Source organism: Callionymus lyra, chromosome 12 (genome assembly GCF_982586985.1).
Source record: "Callionymus lyra chromosome 12, fCalLyr1.hap1.1, whole genome shotgun sequence".
NCBI lineage: Eukaryota > Metazoa > Chordata > Actinopteri > Syngnathiformes > Callionymidae > Callionymus > Callionymus lyra.
In genome coordinates, this window is record NC_141829.1 from 13,115,109 (window position 1) to 13,137,916 (window position 22,808).

Here is a 22,808-nt window from a genome sequence, read left to right on the forward strand (position 1 = left end):
CCAGAAGTTCATGAATTGAGAGAAATATGGGCAAAGTGTAGCCTGCGGCCACATGCAGTTATTTTATTGTATTTCACCGGCCCCCATGAAGTCAGAGTAGAACTGAACCTAGTAGAAAATGTTTGCGATGATTCACAATTTTTATTTTTTTATTTTACTAATTATTGCATTTAATTCAACTTGATTCTGTGTTTCTATTACTTATTATTTTATTTCATTATTTTATTCTCAAGTTAATACTTTTCTGTGTATATTTCTTGCCCATATATGTCATTTGAGAGACTCTTGAGATAAATATTTTTTAAATGAAAGTTGTATATAAAATATATATTTTATATAAATATTCTATTGGAATACAAAAGTGTATTTTATGTAATTCTTTATTATCATTCTCTTCCTTATTTTCTTTTTTGAGTATTTATTGTCTCTAAACATTAAAAATGTAAGAACATATGTAAGCAAAATAATAAAGAATTACATAAAATACACTTTTGTATTCCAATGCAATATTTATATAAAATATATGTTGTATATACAACTTTCCTTTAAAAAATATTTATCTCAAGAGTCACTCAAATGACATATATGGGTATATTCGTTCCTCTCTTTGGGCCCCTCACTGTGGCCCCTGAGGGACGAAAAAAATACTATTCAAGAATGTCCCACCTCTCGCCCACATATCTTTGAGTTTTAGCCTCTATTGCAGGGGTGGGCAATTGAATGTCTTCAAGGGCCACCTTAAATTCTGTGAATGTTGTAAGGGGCCGTCGAGAAAAAGAAAGACGAGAAAGTCCCTAAAAAAAGGACAAGCGTCATTAGGGCCGTGACATGTTGTCGGAACATGATCTGGAGCTTGTAATCCATGCGTTTGTTTCTTCTCGTCTGGACTATTGTAACAGTTTGTTTTCATGTCTTAACAAGAAGGATCTGTCTCGCCTGCAGTTGATTCAGAACTCTGCAGCGAGAATTCTAACCCGCTCTAGTAGAAGAACTCACATTTCTCCAATCCTTAAAACTCTTCACTGGCTTCCAGTTTCTTTCAGGATCAACTTTAAAATTCTGGTTCTTACTTTCATATCTATTCATGGTCAGGCTCCTCCTTACATCACTGATCTGATCCAGCCTTACACCCCAGCTTGGGCTCTGAGGTCTGTGGATCAGAATCTACTTATGGTTCCACGCGCACGACTCAGGACCAGAGGAGAGAAATCTTTTCAGGCTGTTGCTCCTAAGCTTTGGAACAATCTTCCTCTCTCTTTGCGCTTGATGGAGTCTACTGACCTCTTTTAAGAAACATCTTAAGACGTTTCTATTTGTTCAGGCTTTTCCTTGATTTTCTGGAACTCCTGTGTTGTTCTCAGTATTATCTTGATCTTTAAAGTGTATATACTTTTTTGAGTATTGTTTTGTTTGTTTAAGCGCTTTGTGACCCTGGTCTGGAAAAGCGCTATATAAATAAATATTACTTACTTACTTACATTTATTTAGCTAAATAAGCTGCAATTTTTCAAAACATTCCTTCAACTAACTTTAAATATTTTGAGGGATTAATATATACTCAAAAAAGTAAACACAAAAAGGAGGGAAAAGGTAAATAAGTGTTGTAAATGATACAAAATACACTTTTTAATGCATTAGAACCATTTATACATGATCATACTTTGACATTACAAGGGCCGCATAAATACAGTCAAAGGGCCGCACTTTGCCCAGGTCTGCTCTATTGACTCCCATTTAAAGGCATAACACTAACAAATAAATGGCTTTTTAGCTGAAGATGAATGGTTGCGAAACAGCGCCCCCCGGCGGCCCGCCTCCTCCCTCACATCCTCTCGTCCTCCTCCTGCATGTGACACATCCCTCGTCACACAGGGGGCACATGTCAGCGTGTGACTCCAACAAAGACGCTGTCACGCTTTCATCTTCCACTCTTTCTTCTCCTTCCTTTTTTTTTTTTCCTCCTCATACTTTTTTACAAAATGGCGGAGCGAGAATCGATCCGGCGGACACGACTCTGAACTGTGGTTGCGCTCATGTGTTCCGTTATTTTCCGGGTTCCTCCGCCGCAGCAGCCAGTTGACTCCTCGTCGCGCGGAGGAGAGGTCAGACTCGGCTCCCTCTCGCCTCGACTGCCCGCCTCCCTCCTGACTCTCTCCCTCTTTCGTCCGGGACCTTTTTTCGAGGAGCGACATCATCCTCCGTGTCATGGCGGACCAGGGCGACTGTCCGGCGGCTCCTCCACACCCGCCGCCGCCGGCTCTGACAACCAGCTGGCCAATTAGCAGAGAGTCGTACGAGCTGCAGGAAGTCATCGGTGAGAAACATGGCGATGTTACAAACGTCTCTCTTGTGTCTAAGGATCCGGTTCTCGGTGAGGCCTACCGGCGTTTTTTTCTCTCCGCCTCCCGCAGAGCGTTTGCAGTGCGGATGTTAACGTACAAGTGTCTGGAAGCGGATGTTCCACAGAAGCCGCTGCCAAGACATGGAACTTATAGTTTGTCCGAGTTTGGAAACCATTTCATCTGGAATTTAAAAAAAGAATAGAAGAGAAAGTTTATTAAAATCACGGTTTGAGTTTGAGAGATAAAAACAATGTTTATAACTGTGTCGCTACTACTTACTTACTTACTTATTTTTCTCCTTTCTCTAACATAGTTTAAACATAATACGTATAAATAAACAACTTTATTTATTATATATATATTTTTTATAAAACTTTTCCAATTCAAATTATTTTCTTTTCTCATAACACTTGTGTGTTGTGGCCCCTTTGCTAAGTTTTATGTGGCCCTTGTAATCTTAATGCAAAGCTATAAAAGTAGTATTAGAGCATCAGTCTTTTGTGACTCTTTTGACTCTAAGTACAAACTAAGTTATTTGTTTATGGTTTTTTTTAAGGACTCATCCTTCTCTTAAGTATTTTCTTATTCGAGTATTTATAGTCTCCAAAAATTATAAATGTAAGAAGATATTTTAAAACATTACTTCCTGCCTTTTTTTCCCATCATTTTGAAGCATTTTTTCTTAGTTGTCAAATCGTATTTTTTCCCTTTGGGGCCCCTTCTAATAGTCATTTATAACAGTGGTGGGTAATAACATTTCCTCAGGGGCCACATTTTATACAGTGGCTGTTTTGAGGGGCCATCAAGCAAAAAATAAAGGAGCGAAATGTATAAATTAAGCAACAATTTTATTTTGTGTTTGTATTTCTTACAACTAAGCGTGACCCATTATTATTTTATTTATATAGCACATTTACGACCTACGTTACTACATTTACAAAAGGTAAATATTACACCACGTTTTAATACACGAGATAAACAGACGAGTGGGATGTTTATGTTTGTTTTTAAAAGTTATTTCTGTTCGAGGCTTTATCGATTAAAAATAATAATACGTTGTATTTATGATGCTATTTAAAAAATAATAATCGTTTAGTCGTACAACTTTAAATCCTTTTTTTTATTCGCGTTTAAATAAATAAAACAAATGAAAAAATTATACTGCTACAGAAGCATTGTCTGTTAACATTATAATAAAAATGTTAAGTTAAAAATAACCTTTTTTTTTATTTAATTTTAAATTGAGGTGGATAGTTTCTATTATAAAGTTGCAATTCAATAATTAACCATAACTTGTATCTTTATTTCATTTTTTGTTCACACTGGAAATCGAAAAATTTAAATTTAAAATACTTTTTTTTTACCATAAATATTTCAAAAGAGGCTTCACAACTAACTTAATAAGGATTATTCTCAAATTTAGCTACAATAATAGCAAAAAAAACCCCCATAACTTGTGATATTGCACAATTTTTGTCTCAATTCTGCTTTGCTGTTATTACCGGAAAATATTCTAATATTAACCCACTAATATGAGTCTAATGATTCATTCTATGAATGGAAAAAAATGTAGTGAAACCATCTGTGTCTTCACAAGTTTAAAAAAAAGAGTTTCTTCCTGTTAAAAAAGGTGCTTCTCACGCCGACATGACTTCTTACAGATGCGTCGGCTGAGGTGTCATATCTGCACTGATAAGAACAAAAAAATAACCTTCTACAGCTGCGGAGTAAAAGCCCGTCATCTCTGGGTGTTAACCAGCTGTTTCGCGGCAGCGTCTCCTCCTTATCTGTCCCCAACACAAGTCCTGTTTGTTTGTGTTGCGCCGGTGTTGTGGTGTGACAACCTGCACTACTCCAGCGTGGCCAGATTTGCAAAAATAAACACTCGCCTTTTTTCAATACATTTTCTTTGTGTGTTTTCTTTTCCCTTCTTGTTGCGTCCAGGTAGCGGGGCCACAGCGGTGGTGCAGGCGGCCCTCTGCACCCCCAGACAGGAGCGTGTCGCCATCAAAAGAATCAACCTGGAGAAATGCCAGACCAGCATGGACGAGCTGTTGGTGAGAGAAACACAAATGGGATTATTTCTGCTGTTACTGTAGCTCATCTGTGTCTTGGTTTCTTGTGGATCCATCACCAGACGAGTGAGATGTCGAGGGTTTAATCGGGCCCCTGGACTCAGTCACAGGAAGCATATATTTTTATAAAACTTTTCCAATTCAAATTATTTTCTTTTCTCATAACACTTGTGTGTTGTGGCCCTTTTCTTGAATTAATGTGGCCCTTGTTAGGTTAGAGCGAAGCTATAAAATAGGTCATGTATTAGAGCATCACTCTTTTGTGACTCTTTCGACTCTAAATACAAACTAAGTTATTTGTTTATGGGTTTGTCAAGGACTCACCCTTCTCTTAAGTATTTTCTTTTTTGAGTATTTATAGTCTCCAAAAATTAAAAAGGTAAGAACATATTTTACAACATTTTACAACGCCTTTTTTCCATCATTTTGAAGTTTTTTTTTTTGTTGTCAAATCTTATTTTTTTCCTTTGGGCCCCTTCTAATAGTCATGCTTTATAACAGTGGTGGGCAATAACATTTCCTCAGGGGCCACGTTTTATACAGTGGCTGTTTTGAGGGGCCATCAAGCAAAAAATAAATGAGCGAAATGTATAAAATCAAGCAATTTTTTTGTATTTGTATTTCTTACTACTAACTATTAAAAGAAAATCGAATATAAAGGCAGGTTTTTTTTCAAATATATTTTTTATATTCACTTAAACCCTTTTGAGGAAATAAATACTGACACAAATGAAAAATGGGGAGGACAAAAGTCCTCAAACGAAAATCATATAGTAAGTAAGTAAGTAGGTAAAGGTTATATGTAAAGTGCGTTTCTAGACCCGGGTCACAAAGCACTTTAGCAATCAAAAAGTCCCAGAAAATCAGGGAAAAGCACAAAAAAATGTCTTAAGATGTTTCTTGAAGGAGTCAGTAGATCATCAAACTCAGAGGGAGAGGAAGATTGTTCCAAAGCTTAGGAGCAACAGCCTTGAAGGATTACTCTCATCTGGTCCAGAAGCGTGTTCAGGAACCATCAGTAATTTCTGATCCACAGACCTCAGAGCCCGAGCTGGGATGTAAGGCTGGATCAGATCACTGATGTAAGGAGGAGTCTGACCATGAATAGATCTGAAAGTAAGGACCAGAATTTAAAAATTGATCCTGAAAGAAACTGGCAGCCAGTGAAGAGTTTTAAGGATCGGAGAAATGTGAGTTCTTCTACTAGAGCTATAAATATAGTCATATTTATTTTCTAGATAATCTTGAACCTAATGAGGGCCACATAAATACAATCAAAGACCACATGTCTGTTATAAAATATGGTCCCTTGAGAAACCAAATTACCATTACAAAGCATGTCTAGGAATGTTCTTTTTCTGATTCTCTGTGGTTTCTCTACGGTTACAGAAAGAAATCCAAGCGATGAGCCAGTGCAACCACCCCAACGTTGTCACCTACTACACCTCGTTTGTGGTGAAAGATGAGCTGTGGTTAGTCATGAAGCTTCTCAGCGGAGGTCAGTGTGTCCTTTGAGATCTTTTTTTTAAACAAAAATGTGCCTTAACTGTATCACTGCAAAGGTGTGACGCAGAAGCAGATGGTTGAGAAATAATTTCTATTTCTTTCATGATATAATTAAGATGGAACGGATTTCTAAAAAAAAAAAAAAAAAGACTCATAAAATCAAACAATAATACCCATACTATGATATGAAAAATTATCTTGAATGCAACATTGTGTGTATCATTCAACTAAAAACATGGACAAGGTTTGCTTAGTTTCCTTTTTTACTGGATTTTGTTCTTAAACGATGAAGAATCTTCAAAAAGAAAATGACATTTGTTAGCTTTTATTATATGTTATAACTTTAAGTTTGCCCAAAAAAGTTACTAATTACTCAACTTTTAATAAAAATAATGTCAAAAATTGAGAAATTCAATGTAAAATGACAGAAATCTCCACAAGAGTTGACCTCTGGCTTTAGAAGTGAGCGAACGAAAACATAATCTCATGGACGCACAAGAGATGTAATTCCTCTTCTGATGTAATGACTTGATAATCATTGTGATTCACGTGAAGTGCTTGATGTCGTCGACGTCTCTTGAACTTTTTCTCAGGGTCCATGCTGGATATAATCAAGCACACGAGCAAGGACGAAGACTGGCGAGCACTTGACGAGCCCATTATCGCCACCATATTAAAAGAGGTCCTCGAGGGTCTGGACTACCTCCACAGGAACGGACAAATTCACAGGTACTTTTATTAAACGGTGGGAATCTAAGTTAAATCCTCACATTCATTATCTCCTCATAAGAGTTACTGTAGCAGAAGTTCTCACTAGAATACTTTGCTAAGGGCTGAAGAGAACACACTTAGGACTGCTGTTGATATAGTAGACGCAGTACATATACTCAACTATGTAACGTTGGTGTGTTACATTTCAAGCCCTGCAGGAAGTGTAACGCCCAACACAATCTGTAACTCACTCGTACTCTTGGCTCCCTCAAACAAGCGTTCAATTCTATCCCCTACATTTCCACTAGATGACCATCCTACTTCTGACGCCATTCATCAAAAATACAAGCCACAACACAAAGATGTAACCAAGCGTCAGTGCCGTGTAGCGAATTCTTCTATTAGCATTCGGGGCTACTTTTTAAGTGTTTGGAGCACGAGCGCTGAATTAGGTTGAGCTGCTCGTCCAGCCGGAAGGATCAATATGTGCCGCATGATGTTTGACTTTTACTGTGTTTCCATCAGGGATGTGAAGGCTGGAAACATCCTGCTGGGAGAGGACGGCTCCGTTCAGATCGCAGGTGCGTTTCTGTTAGCATGTGCTAGTGTGTTATAGACAACGATCTGAAATCATGTGAAGAGTGATGCATACAGAGATGTTGGAATATAAGCCATATATATTTAAAGAACAAAACTATGTTAAAACTAGGGAAATTGACAATGCTTACACCATGGCCCAGATGTGGACAGGAAAATAAGTAAAAACTAAATAATATATAAAATGGTAAGGTAGATATTATATTAAATGCAATATTATTTTTATCATTCAACTCAAAACATGGACATACGTAGTCATCTTTTATTGGATTTAATAAAAAAAAAGAAGGATTTAATAAGAACCTTTGTAAAAGTCAATCGTATTTTTAGCTTTTTGATGTCACAACAGGATGTGGAGTTTATAATCCATGCATCTGTGTCTTCTCGTTCGGACTATTGTAACAGTTTATTTTGGTGTCTAAACAAGAAGGATCTGTCTCGCCTGCAGTTAATACAAAACTCTGCAGCGATAATTCTGACCTGCTCTAGTAGAAGAACTCACATTTCCCCTATCCTTAAAACTCTTCACTGCTAGTTTCTTTCAGGATCAATTCAAAAATGATGGTTCTTACTTATTTGCCGCTTATGTGAAAGTTTGATTCATGGCTTAAAAGTTAATAAATCTAACAAAAAAAACTTAATTAAAAACAAAATATAAATTTATCATAATTTGTCATTACCATTGTCAAGGCCTAAGCTTACAGTGAAACCAAACAAAAATCGAATTATTAATGAAACAATTAAAATAATGTTATGAAAAATGTTTACACAAACATTTAAAACATTTTTATTTGTATTATTTAACTAAAAACTTTTGTTGCTGATTTTTTGTTTTTAATTTGTGACCCTGGTCTGGAAAAGCGCTATACAAATAAAAATTACTTACTTACTTACTTACTTAAGAATATACTTGGATAATAGAAAAGTAAATCACATTTTTATCTTTTATACGTATATTCAAGGCTAAACAAATAACTAATCGTATGACTTCTTTCTTACTTATTTACATTAGATGTTGTGTATCGATTATTCACAAATCATCTATAAGAAGAAGTTTTATTTATGGTGTTTAACAAGACTGTAATTGAGGTATTTATCATTAAAAAATAATGAATAATCATTAGCAAACTGCAGACCTAATGTGCATCATTTCAGAAACGTGACAATATTCAGTGTTTTCACATTAATATCTGGATCCCTTCAGTAGAACATGTGATGTTAAAACAAAATGGCTCCTTCATTATGTTGTTTTCATGCAAAGAGACAACTTGGATATATGTACTTCTGTCCCTTCATAATAACAACATGTACCAGCACTAAAAGTAACTTGAGGGACTGGATTTTCCCAAATACGTCAAAATGATTTGCCATCTGTGTATTTTAAAAACACTTCTTGTTCATGTAACAGATTTTGGCGTGAGTGCATTCCTGGCCACAGGGGGCGATATGACGAGACACAAGGTACGAAAAACCTTCGTCGGCACACCGTGCTGGATGGCGCCAGAGGTGATGGAACAGGTGAGATCATCGCCGTGTTGAACTGTTTGTTCAATTTTTAATTTGCATCAATTAAATAAACAGGATGATGGAAAATTATTAAATAAACTAATATGAAAAGAATGACAACCACTGTAATGGCACAAATGGGAAAGAAAATTATTTAATGATGATTATGATAATGAAGTGAGTAGAAATACACAACATTGAATAAACAGTGATTAAAAAACAACATTTAAATACATTTAAGTAACAAAAATGTAACCTATTGTATTATGAAACTTGTAAATTAGAGAAAACATTCTGTTATATATTATTATCATTAATGCAGAGAAAATGTCATGGAATGAGTACGGAAAATACTTTTAAAGAATGAAATAAAAAACAAGAGAGTAGTAGAATATGGAGCATAATTCTTATTATTACTTTATATTAGCTTGTGCCATAGAATGATGTGATAAAATAGACAATTAAAACGATTTTTCGTTTAAAGGTTTTCTTAGCATGTAGCATTATAATCATTATTTTAAAAAACTTTCTGAATTTTAATGTGTTGTTAAATATTCTTTTGTCCAACAGAATTAAGTTAATTTTTTTGTTAATGCGAGTTTATTACACACAGGTACGAGGCTATGATTTTAAAGCAGATATATGGAGTTTTGGAATCACAGCGATAGAATTAGCAACCGGCTCAGCACCTTACCATCGCTACCCTCCAATGAAAGTAAGTCATGTTTCAAATCACTTAAAAAACATGTCTTCAACGACTGGTTCTAAAGTTCTTTCAATTAACCTATTCCTTTGTTTATTTCATTTAATTGAAATGTTGCCTTCACACTTGTATTCAGCCTGAAGGTTTTATTTTGTCTTCAGGTCCTAATGTTGACTCTCCAGAATGACCCGCCCAACCTGGAGACGGGTATCGAGGACAAAGAATTGCTAAAGAAGTACGGCAAATCATTTAGAAAGTTAATAACCATGTGCCTTCAGAAGGAGCCCGCCAAGAGGTTTGAATTCACCTTTATTTCACTTCATAAAAGTCACTCTAGGTTTAGATGGTTTTGCAAATGTGTCTTTTGTTTTTCCAGGCCTGCAGCTGCAGAGCTCTTGAAGTGTAAATTTTTCCAAAAAGCAAAGGTTGGTGTAATTTAATTTAATTTTAACTTTATTTTATATTTCAACATATTGCGATGCTATATGTCCAATGATATATTGGAGAAATTAAAGAATTGAAGAAAACTGTCAATGTCAACACACAATGCATTTACATAAGTAAATCTAATCCAAACAGAGGAATCTATTTCACAAATGAAGAAATTAAATTCAAGTGAATATTTGCTGTTGGATATCGATACGTATTGTGAAAAAAAAGTATCACGATATTCAAGTATATCAATATTTTCTAACACCTCTGGCTGCCACCACTAGAAACACATTTTAAATGTTTTCTCTATTACTTTCAGACAATAATAACCTAATTTTACTCCATGCTTTGGGTGTGTTTATTAGCTAGGATTTCCTGATACGATACATATTGACAAGAAACAGGCAATACAGGGTCAAACGATATGATATAATGTGATCTGTAGGAACAAGGATATACTTTATATGAACTCCTGTTGTGTTATCAGTTTTATCTTTATTGAATATTGTTTTGATTGTTTAAGCGCTTTGTGACCCTGGTCTGGAAAAGCGCTATATAAATAAAAATGACTTACTTACAGTATTCCCCTAATACAGGACTATTGACAAAATCATAACAATGTTAAAAAAAAATAGATACATTTCTGTTTAATACTAATACAATGTTGATAAAAAAGTATTGCGATATTTAAGTATATTAATATTTTCTTACACCTCTACCTGCTACCTCTAGAATGTAACCCCTTTTAAATGCTTTGTCTGGTATTTTGAAACATGTATATACTAAATATACTCCGTGCCTTAGAGTTGTGTATTAGCAAGAATCTGACAATATGACACGAATCACAATACATGGGTAACGCTGAGATATATTGCAATACTGTAGGAAGAGGGATATATTTGTAGTAGTATCCGAGCACTTGACTCTTGACGAAGTCGTAACAATTGATTTGTTTATATCTCTAATTAAATAAAAAATAATACATTTCTGTTAAATATAAATACAGTATTGTAAAAAAAGGTGATATTTAAGTGTATCGATATTTTTAGGTTACTATCCTAAATATACTCCATGTGTTAGGGTGTGTGTATTAGCAAGAATCTCGCCATAAGATAGTTGAAAGAACGCGGGGCAACAATATGACATATTGCAGAACTGTAGAAAAAGATAGATATATTTGTAGTATCGCCCATGTAAAAAACCCCTTACAATGTATTTGTTTATTTTTCTATTTAAAAAAAAAATCGCTGTTGATTATCAGTGCAATATAATTTAAAAATATTGCGATATTTAAGTGTATCAATATTTTCTGATTTGCATTATTGATCTTTGACGTCCATCTTCCCTCAGAACAAAGAATATCTGGTGGAAAAGCTTTTGTGTTGCGCACCAAAAATCTCCCAGCGATCGAAAAAGGTATGTTGACACTGACATTCCCTGCAGAATAACCCCAGTATTGACTAAACATGAGGAAATAATGTCTGAGTGGTGGGATTGATGGGCTTGTGTCCACTTGGATTTACTGTCAACACATCCTACGCACTCTGCCCGCGCCTCTAACATTTGGATGCCCCGTCCGAAACCGTCCGTCTTGGAAAATATGGGCCACACAAGAGTCATATGGGTCAATGAGATCGCCAGGATCGCCTCTCGCTGCTCCACAAATGAAATTAAAGTGTTGATCGCAGAGAAGGCGATGGATTTTTTTTTTTTTTTCAGGCAGGAAGTGCAGTTTTCAGGCACAGCCGTTATTGGCTTCCCATAATAGTCGGTCTTGATGACCGGTGCTGAAATGGGGAGGGTATTGCCAGAAGGCATGGAGGCAGCGTGGAAATTCACTGACCGGGTCACGCACTAGTTCCAGGACGGAGGGGTTACTGCGATGGATTTGACTTTGACTTTACACACGGCTTTAGTGGTCGAACCTCTGGCTGGTGGATTTAGTTATTGAAACTAACTAGTTGTAGTAGCTGAATAAAAGATTGGCTACATGATGATTTTCATTAAAATTAAAATTAAAATGCGTATCAGGAGCAACAATACGATACATTGTAATACTGTAGGAAAATCAATATTTTGGATTTTCTTTTTAAATAATTTAATTGCATTAAGACTGAAATAGCATTAGCTGTTAACTGAATAAATTGAAAAATCGATATACAGTGCTTTTAAAATATCGATACAGTGTCGTCAATATTTTCTTACAACCTTAATCCCAACTTCCTGTAGATAATAAAACAATCAATACAGAGTTCAATTAGTTCAATAAGTTTGGGGTTTGTTGCTTAAGGTGGAGGTTAGCTTCATGAATCATCCCAATGTTTGACCAAATGTGTGAGTTTTGATTAAAAAAAGTATTTTAAACGACACTATTTAGGAAATGTATTCTCAGTTAGTAGGACAGTTTTGACCTTCTTTGAGTCAGCGGGAGTTCCTTTGCCCTGTTTTTCACTCCTGTGCTCTGTTTGGCCCTCTGAGGTATCTGTAGCCATACTAAACACACAGATGTACTCGAAGGGAAACACACATTATAGGGGCTCGTTTTTTTCTTTTTGTTGAAAGGACAGACGCGCTGCCGTTCACGGTAAACAGACTTTTAATGGGGAAGTGATTTCACCTTGAATATCCTCCAGAGAATGAGTCGGAGCTGACAGATCCTTAGTCGGCTGTCACCAGTCAAGTAATTTCGAAACCCAGGAAGGAAATCAAGAATCCCGGTCTGGACGAGTGTCAATAAATATCAGTTTCATTTGACCTTCTGCTCAAGAGACATCTTTTATGAAACATAAACTGATGTTAATTTACATTAGAAGGCACACAGGAAATCATTATATTATATATATATATATATACATCTATTGTTTTAAAATAAGATGAACATCTTGACACGCCTTCAAACAATCTAAACAAAACTAGCGCAGGTGAGGCGCCAACTTGTTTTGGTTAGCATTTAGCTTAGCAATAAGCATAGCTTCTGCTGTTTATTGTCTTTTTTATGAGGAAATCTTCAGAATATCCACTTTATTTCATTCAATTTTTTAAACTTCTGTCATATATATGTCCTAACAGCAAAAATGAGTAACATGTTATTCTTGTTTCGTTTGTTTTGGATGTTGTGAAAGTCTCATTTTAAAGCCTTTATTACATTTCTAGGAGATCAGTATTCCATCTGCTTACTTGAGAGAATTCCGCTCCATTCTTATCGAGTGGAATGACAATGAAAACCCTGGAATCCATAGCCTGAGGGCTCCTTAAATACTCTACGTTTAGGAATCTCTGAAGGTTTTATTTGGATTTTTATGCACTCTAATTAATTAATAATACATTTATTTATATATATATATATATATATATATATATATATATATATAATTTGTTATATTGTCCATCCCTGCCGTCTTGTTAAGTGCTGTGTTTTTTATTTTACCAATTAAAATGTTAAATAAGACATTTTATTCAAAATAAATGATGTATCAATTACTTCAGGCAGGGCTGGTCTCGGGAAGAAGTGTGATATATATATATATATATATATATATATTGATTTTATCTCTATTTCCAGAATATTCAGGTACAAAAACATAAAATAACTTGTACAGTATGACCTGAACGTACTGAATGACAATATTGTAAATGAATTAATAAACTGAAGTATAGATTTTATTCCTAAATAGTTCCGTTCCTTCTATAACAATACTTTGATTTGTTTATAATCAGTCGTCTTGTATTCCAGCCTTGTCTCTGTGAGAAACCTCTATCCTTCCCCGGTACAGGTTTTCAGAACCTCGTATATTGGATCTTGATTGTATCTTTTGGCAGCCGTTCATCGTGTGTCACAAGTACCTGTATTATGAGCGCTTGACTTCACAAACCCCTGCGTCATGATTATCACCACCGTGAGCCTGTTGATAACCATCACCTGCACTTTCTCACCCTTCTGCATTCTCCTGGGGGGGTCGAGACAATGACATGGTTTGATCTGTGTCTGTTTCTGCTGAAGGACCCTGAACCGAACTGGCCAAGTCTTTGTGCTGGTTTGGAAGCTAAACCCGACACCACGAGTGGGGTAGTTCTTCACATTACTCGTCTCTAGCGCCCCCCGATAGCGGCTTGTTTTACTGCGGCTTTTTAACAACAGCGCCTTCATAACCCGCCTCACAATTTTCAGCTGTCTAGGCCAACAGCTTTTGACGTTGCTTTGTTGTGGTTTTTCAGTAGCTAGATTTGTGCATCGGCTAGCATCCAACCATTAAATAATACTCACTCGGACTACAGGCTTGAAAGCGGTCAATAATGCATCTGTGTTATCGATTCTTAGGTACGCCGAGTCCCGGGCTCTAGTGGGCATCTGCACAAGACGGAGGATGGAGACTGGGAGTGGAGCGACGACGAGCTGGACGAGGGCAGCGAGGAGGGAATGGCGGCCGTCAATCAGGGCAGGGTATGACAAGTGTTCTCAGATCTGTTTGTGTCTAACCTGAAGCTTAACCTTCATGTAACATTCCTTTTGTTTGACTCCTGTTCCACCCTCTTAGTTTTATTTTAGAAAATTATCAGTAAATTAAAATCACAATAGTCTGATGAAATAGTCATAATTTCGACCGATATTCAAAACAAAGTTCTTTAAAAGAAGGTTAAAAATGCGTCTTTCCTGGATAGTTTCATGTAGTTGACCTTATACGACCACAAGGGTGCGCCATTGCAAAGGTTTTTAAATACACCGTTTGGTCACCATAGCAAATAATTTAACTTTTGTTTCAAATACTTTCGTGATTAACATGGTGATATTTAAACGTTAGGGCATATTGAATATTTTATAATTCTGTATGTAGCTTTTTATTTGTAAGATCTGTTTATTTTATGTTTCGATTGATTTAGATAAGAAATACATCGATTTTGAGTTATTTTATTGTCATTATTACTATGTGTTTTAGTTATTAACTTAAATATTAACTATTTATGAGTATGTTACTCTTTTCAATGTTTATGTTTATCAATAAAAAAAACAGGAACTAATTGAAAGCAATGATTAGAAAGTTATAAATTAAACGTCAAATATGTTTTTTTTGTGAAGTTCTCATTTTCAATAGCATCCACTGATCTAACAGTTAAACATTTGGTTTTTCCCTCCAGTCTAGAAGGGTCAAAGTGGAACCAGACGATGTAAGTTTTTGTCCCAGTAATTCTTGAACACGTCACACATTCATCATAAATGTCAATCTTGTTTGTTGACAAGGAAGAGATAACGGAAAACAATCAGAGACGACCGGCTTTTGTTGTTTAATCCAACAGCTGCTGACTGACTCACTACTGAATAATTAACTCTAATTCACTTACAGACATAATCTCGGTATCATTTGCAGTTTAATCACATTTTTTTTTTTAAATCAAATCTTCATTTTTATCCGAGTTAATGGTCCAGATCTGATCTGTTGTCTTTATGGAACGAGCTTCGATCAAACGGTTTCCCAGACTGTGATCATGTTTGCTCGGCAATGACTGTGATTGTGTTCCTCTCAGAAGGACGCCAATGCCAACAATGTCCCAATTGAAGGCTTGTCGATCCAGCATCCCCAGGTGAGGGGTTCACAGCAGATCATCATTTGTGATGATGTAATAGTCTTTTCTTTCTTTCTTGTCTGTCTCTGAGTAAATGGCGCCAGAGCACTCAGTGGCAGAGTCTTATCAAAATATACTTTTATTTAAAACCTTTTATTCATGAATGCAGTGGGAAAATATCATGTTACTCACTTTCTCCTTCTTTCCTTATTTTTTTTCCTGCTGTTTGTCTCTCATTTATTTTCACTTTTACTGGCCCTTGACAAATGTTCTCCTGCAGGTGGAACCATTCAGTGAAACTACCTTCATTCAAGGTGCAGTGAACATGGTACTCCGGCTCAGGTGAGCAGCTTTTTGTTTATGTCGATGAAGACTTGATGTTACACACTTCTCTGTGTTTCTAATAATGGAGTATTAACTACATTATCCTGGTCTGGGGGCCACTTGTGGCCCTTTCTCTCTATCTATGTGGCCCCTTGTGAAATCAGGCAAGAAAAGTTTCACTGAATCAAGAAAGCTATTCATAATGTATTATTTAATAGAATTTGGTAGAAGGGGTGTCAAGAAGACATCACTATTATTGAACATATATATTTCATGATTCTGTATCGATAGTGAACAATACTGTATCGAATTTTCAATTGAATTAAAAACAATGTTTTTTATTTATATAATAGTTATTATGGTTTTATATTTCAATACAATTTTTTATTTCCATTACATTATTTAAATATTCACTGTGTTTGTTCATTTTTTTTTTCACTCCACAATTCTACAAATATATTCTTGTTACTACAGTATCACAATTTACAGTATTGTATCGTTGACCCTGTATTGTGATACTTACTGGTACTGATCATATTGCCAGATTCTTTCCAATACAAACCCGTATTTGTTAGTCTTAATACATCTTGATCTTCTGGACTTTAATTTTTTTTTTAACTAACTTACTTTATCCAATTTGCTTTATTAGTATGATAATCCATTTTAAATGTATATCCTCTTACACAAAAAAAAGTATTATATTTATAATTGATGATGATAATATTAATCATTTTGTTTGTTGTTTCATGTTTTAATTTACTCTTGAAATACGTATTATTATTTGATATAAAATTATCCCATATTTACTTATGATTAGATAATTATTTTTTATCAGCGCGATCACAGTTTTTCATGTCCTTACTTACGTTTTTGATCTTGATCTAATTTCTAACCAACATATTCAATAATATATCTTTTTTCTACACATTTTCTTTTTCATTTTGAACATTTATCACTTGTATCATAGAAGTCTCTGGCCAGAGTCACTTCTGGTTTCACAATAATGCAATTACACTTTTCTAACAGTGGAGGGAGCCAGAAACAAACTTGTTCAAAGTCCTGCTAGAAGGCTTCTTATTCAAAATGTGAGTGTTTTGGTTTGACAGCCCCTCATAACAAGCCAATTATTTTACCTCTTCATTGTCATCTGAAGAAGCGACAGGAAAAGTTTGTTGGCAAACATATTTAGAATACATTCCAGGTGGAAAGCCAGTGAGTGTTAAAGTTTAATTACGTTTATTATTAATAATGGCGACTTACGTTTATCTTAAAAAAAATTCAATTTACATTTTTATTTGATATTTAACTTTTTTTAAATGTACATTAAACAATAATTTTTCAGTTAAACATTTTTTTTAAGATTACCTTATAACCCACTTTAATATTTATTCATTTATTAAAATTTTTACATGGCATCAATTTAATTTGAGTAACATTTGTTCAAGAGTATCTTGACTCATGTTGAGAAGTCGAGTCGCTGTAGTTCACACGTATATCTGAGCTGAAGTTATATTAAAAATAAACGATAAAAAAGTTGATTTTGTGATCAACATGAAAACATTCCCGTGGAGCTGCTTTCGTTTTTCTTCCTCACATGTTTTAAATCCAAACATCAACACCTCTAGACTCACTTCCTCCTGAGCTCTTCTCAAGCGTCGCTCTGCTCTGTCACGAGGAGAACGAGTGAAACACTTCATTGGCTTCAGGGCTCAGGTTTTCCATCATCCGGCGCCTCCTTCGCAGCATAACAGGCAATTGACTTTATTTATAGTGCAGAGGAGGCTTTATATTTAGCATTTCAAGAGGCTCCATTTGACTCGCAGAGAAAGTGAGTTTTTGAGAAGCACACGTTGGTAGATAAACAGTCTTTAACTACGGTGTTACGTCCAATGAAAAAGGACACTAAATAATTACTTCAACGATTCATCGAACAACACATTCTTATTCTGCTGCTCGTTCTAAAACTTAAACTTGAAGGATTAAGGAAAGTTTAAAAATGCTGGCCCGTCTACTTTGTTACAAATGAGTGAGAACCTCTCAACCGACCAGGACGTCCTTGTCTGGGATCAAAACTCTGCCACGATGGTGTCATTTATTTAAAAGCATTTACATTAGTTTTTTTTTAATAATTGAACTCAATAATACAATTTAAATAAAAGTAAGATGAATGAGAATTTAACATTCTGGTTCGGATATTGAATATATATATTTTTTAACCTTTTTATATATATTTTTTAAATTCGTAGCCTTTTAAAATCAATATAAATATGTTAAATATGAATTTAAATGACTATAAAAAAACTTGATGTAATTCATGCGTTTTGAAAATGTATTTTAATTAACTAAAAAACAACTTTTAATAATATTGAAATTATTGAATCAAGTGAATCATAATGAATTATAAAAAAAAAAAAATCAATGTTAAAAAACCAAAACATTTCCTAATGTGTTTTAAGTTGAAAACTTTTTTTTTTTATAATAATAGTTTAAAACAAAACGAAATAAATGTATTTTTAAAAGAATGTCGTATCAAGTGAATTATTTTTATAATGGACATAAAATGTGGTTAAAAAATGGAATTTTAAAAAACTAATATTGGTTCTAATTCTACATTTCCTGACATTTTCCTGATAAAAATTCTATCTTTATCGACAATGACATTAAAACGTGCAACAGTTAAATAAACCGTCTTGAATCTTCTACATAGATAACGTACGAGCTCTGAACTGTGTCTAAACACTGTACAAATTTAAAAAATCATCTGACGCTGATTCCCGTAAACCAGCTCCGCTCGGGGTCGACGACCTCCAGAAACGAAACCACGTCGTTGTTCCCAGTGTTCAGCAAAACGAACTCGTACATCCTGTCTTCATCCGTCTCCGGGGTCTCATGGAGGGTTTTTGCACGTTCAGCGGATTCAAAGGGGAAGTTTCTCTCTGCGCTCTTGTGTCAAAGTCACCGCGGCTTAAGAAGCCAAACAAGCTCTTGTGACGCAGCGTTTTTCAACGTAATCCTGACTTTCCTTTGCGGTGTTTACCCAGGTGTGAGCCGGGGAACAAAAGAACCAGTGTTTCGGGGAGAAGTTCATTTTAATGTTCATTAAGAACACGTCACCGTGACCTTGAACGAGAGGAACAACACAAGTGTGTCCATGAATCATGTCCGCTTTTGTTTGATGGATTCCCTGGAAGTCAAAGTGAAAGATGAAATGATATCCAGAGCGAATAGCCTTGATTTTACGGCTGATATCTTCTCAATAAACTCATGAAATCTTCTGCTTTGCGTCGACAGGAATTCTAAAAAGGAGCTCAACGACATCCGGTTCGAGTTCACTCCGGGCCGAGGTGAGCACTGACCTTCGCCTGAAGTCGTAGAACCGAGGTTATGTTAGGTAACCCGGGTGTCGCTCGTTCAATGTCTGACGTTCAGAACTTCTTCTTCTTCTTCTTCTTCTTCTTTTTTCCACAAAGACACGGCCGACGGCGTTTCTCAGGAGTTGTTCTCCGCGGGTCTGGTGAACGGACATGATGTTGTCGTCGGTAATGAAAACACCTTTTTATCATCCCTGATCTTTTCTTCAGCAGACGAGAATGTAACTTTTTACATTATAAAACTAGAATATTTAATGTGTTTTAATTGAATAATTATAATAATACATTTTGAAATAAAAAAATTATATTTCTCAGTATTTTCAGCTCAATATGAAATTTAAAAATGCAAATATTTTTAACCCTTATGTTGTCTCCGATTCAAGGTGACCCAAAGGCCCGCAAAACAAATATATTATATCTTGACCCTGAGACAACACAAGGGTTTAACAAATAATAAATTAAAGGATTAAATACAAATAAAATCAACCATTCGTATAGAACTGTATTGAATTAAATGAATAAAATAAGAGCAAAATAAATATTTTCTCATGTTGTGTGTGAAACTGCATGCTTGAGACCTTGGCTCCTGCAAGGGTTTGAGCAGCTGCTATCTGAAAAGTCAATCAAATAAACTGTGTCTTTGTAATAGCGTTACTGGTCGTAAATCAAACTGCAGGATGAACTATTTTTCTTTATATAATAAATATCAGATAAAATAATTTTTAATACATATTAAATTCAAACAATATAATGGACACGTTGGTGTTGTCCATGTTCTTTGGTATTCATATCTATAATAGCTTTACTTAATCACGCTTCAATCAAAGGTTTTGAAGATTTTAAAAAACTCATTTTACATGTTCATAAGAAATGATTTGATCTTTTCTTCTCCTCAGTCGCTACTAACCTGCGCAAGATCGTCAGCGAACCGACAGACGACAAAGTTTTGACCTTCAAGTTGGTGAGTCTCACGATATACAGTTTTTGTTCATATATATTTTAACTTGAAGCATCATCATCTCATGCGTATGTTTGGTAAAGGAGAAAAAACCCAGAGACGATATTTACACGTTCATTTTAACCAGTCATCTTGACTTCTGGTCTCTCTTGTGAGTAAGTTTGTCAACCCTGGTCTGGACAGAATCATCCCTGAAAAATGTAGAGAACTTTTTGTGAAAGTATATCGTAATATTGATTGATTGAATTAAACATTTCTGATGTGGAAATTAGGTTTTCCTTTAATTCTATAATTATTTTTTTAAACATGACATATTTTTGGGTAATAATTGATTCAATAATTTCTATATTGAAAGGTCAAATTAGTTTTTAAAGAATATTGAATTTAAAGAACTGTTTATTAAAAGGTTGATCTACAAAATAATTATTTCCAGATGATTTAAATCTTTTAATTTATAGCAGTTGATCCCATTTATGTCATCAACCACTGGAGCTCATGGCTACATTTCACCAAAAACCCCTGGTTCAAGACCTGTTTAGTTATTGAAATTTTTACTTTTTTATTTATTTTATTGTGATGTAGCAATTTATATATTTGATCATCAGCCACAGTTAAAAACATTATTTTGAGGAATAACTGAACAATTAAAAATAGTTTTTTTTTCCATTTTATATTTTTACCTTATTTATATTCTCACACACCAGAGTTTATTCTGAAGAATGTACTACCCTTGTATTTCTACGATTCATTAGATTAGAAGAGAGGTATTCACTTGTATTTGGTTGAAGCAGAATATTTATCTACTAACTTAACTTAACTCAACTTTTATAGAGACCGTGATGTTGTCGTCTCATTTTTGCTGCTCATTTTGTTATGAAAGTCAACCTTTTCCTCCAGGATGCCTGGTTAGGTGTATTTTTGTGGAATATGTGCATGTGATACCTTTCCTGGACAGCAGGGCGAGCAAACCGAGCGCACCTTCACTAGAAACCACAACCAAAGTCTTCCCTGTTTCAAAGATGGTTCTTGTTTTTTTCACCACATCATGCCTGGGGCTCCGTATTGATCTTTAAAAAAAAACAAAAACAACTTTTGAAATGTATTGATTAGACATCAGTTGAATAAGTTGAACGTGACACGGTTCAACCAATCAGGGGTCGTTAAAATATACATGTTTACTGTTAGTACAAAGTGTCATTTAAATGGTCAGTTGAAGTTTATTTCACTCATAAAAAAAGGTTTTTAAAAAGACCTTCTCTTTGAGTGGTACCTACACTGGGGCTTTTACATCGTCATGTGATCGTCTGTGGGTCACATGACTGGCGGAAAGATCGATCAAGTATCTCGGCACTCTATTGGTATTGTCTGGTGACTCTATTATACCAACATTTTTATATTGAATTTAAAAGACTACCAATGAAAGAATATTACATATAGAAAATATGTTTTTTAATTATTAGAATTATAATATCAAACTCTATGTGTAAATTCATGTTTTATTAATTTTAAATTTATTATGCAATTATTGAAAAACAACCTAATTCGGTTTTTCAATATAGAAATAATTGATTCAATGATTCAATAAAAAACAGAACAAAAACATTGAATGAAATACTTCCCTAGAGTCGAACGTCAAACTGCAGTCGACTATGGGTTAAGCTGACGTTGAGTGACACGTGTCAGATTCAGCGCGAACCCCCGGAATAATCCAGTTTTTGACTCCAGACTCCCTCGTTGACCCTCTTCTTCTCGTCGACCTCCCGCAGGACTCCGGCTGCGACGACGAGGAAATCCCCGACGAGGTGAAGCTGATCGGCTTCGCGCAGCTGAGCGTCAGCTGATGCTGCAGGTTGAACCCGCGGTTCCAGGAGCAGGAACAGGAGGAAACAAGAAGAAGAAGAAGAAGAAGAAGAATTCCCACGGAGCCCTGGCATGTCCCCGCTTTAAAAAAAAAACAAACTCCTGACCTTTGACCCCTTAACAACATTCCACCGCCCAGCACACAAACGGGGATCAGGAGCTTAAAGATGTTCTCAGGAGGTTCAAGAAGACATAGCTTTGAATGTTTTTATTTATTCCTTCCTTCCTTTTTACTTCATCCTATTCAAAATTTATTTATTTCAACTTCTTTCCTTAGATTATTAAAAAATATATCTATTTTTCAACTCTTAATCCAATCAAAACCAACGAGAAAAGCACACGATTCAAGATGAATGTCCGGACAGCTGATATAATGTATCCCCTCGTACACGGGGGTCGAGCAGAGACCTGGACGCTACTGTGCTTCACTGGCCAGACGGTGGCGACGCTTCAGTCCTCTAGAGGTGCCTTGTTCATTTTTTCGTGCCTAACAAAGTCGCTGTTAGGACGTCTCAAAAACCAAGCCGGTCATAATCCGAGCTCACGCTCTGCTGCTCCAGATCTCCAGTATTTAATCGAACCTACAGTATTGCAGTACGACCAGTGGTTTGTTTGTAGGTCCGAACTCACGAGTCACGACTAGATGAAGTTCTTGTTCTCTGTGTACGAAACACTGTGTGCCATTTAATCGCATAACGAAAAATTCCCACTGTGTAATCAGCTGATGTTCAATTTGTGGAAAAAAAAGGAGCAAAAAAAATAAATTGCTATAAATTTAAAAATGTCTCTTCATTTTAACGAGTGTTGTGTCCGTTAATAAACATGTTATGATAAATAAACTAATCTGTTTTTTATAATTATTAA

General features: G+C 35.3%; 1 protein-coding gene across 1 annotated transcript; it reads left to right on the plus strand.

Moving 5' to 3' along the window:
• Positions 1–1,824: 1,824 nt before the first annotated feature.
• Positions 1,825–22,726, plus strand: stk39 (serine threonine kinase 39). Its single transcript, XM_087804172.1, has 18 exons — positions 1,825–2,314; positions 4,287–4,399; positions 5,807–5,915; positions 6,517–6,652; positions 7,160–7,215; positions 8,640–8,749; positions 9,351–9,452; positions 9,602–9,735; positions 9,817–9,865; positions 11,223–11,288; positions 14,191–14,313; positions 15,006–15,035; positions 15,393–15,449; positions 15,712–15,773; positions 19,047–19,099; positions 19,226–19,294; positions 20,023–20,087; positions 21,851–22,726. The coding sequence occupies exons 1-18, from the start codon at positions 2,206–2,208 to the stop codon at positions 21,923–21,925; spliced, it is 1,518 nt and encodes a 505-aa protein (XP_087660298.1). The 5' UTR covers positions 1,825–2,205; the 3' UTR covers positions 21,926–22,726.
• The last annotated feature ends 82 nt before the right edge of the window (positions 22,727–22,808 follow it).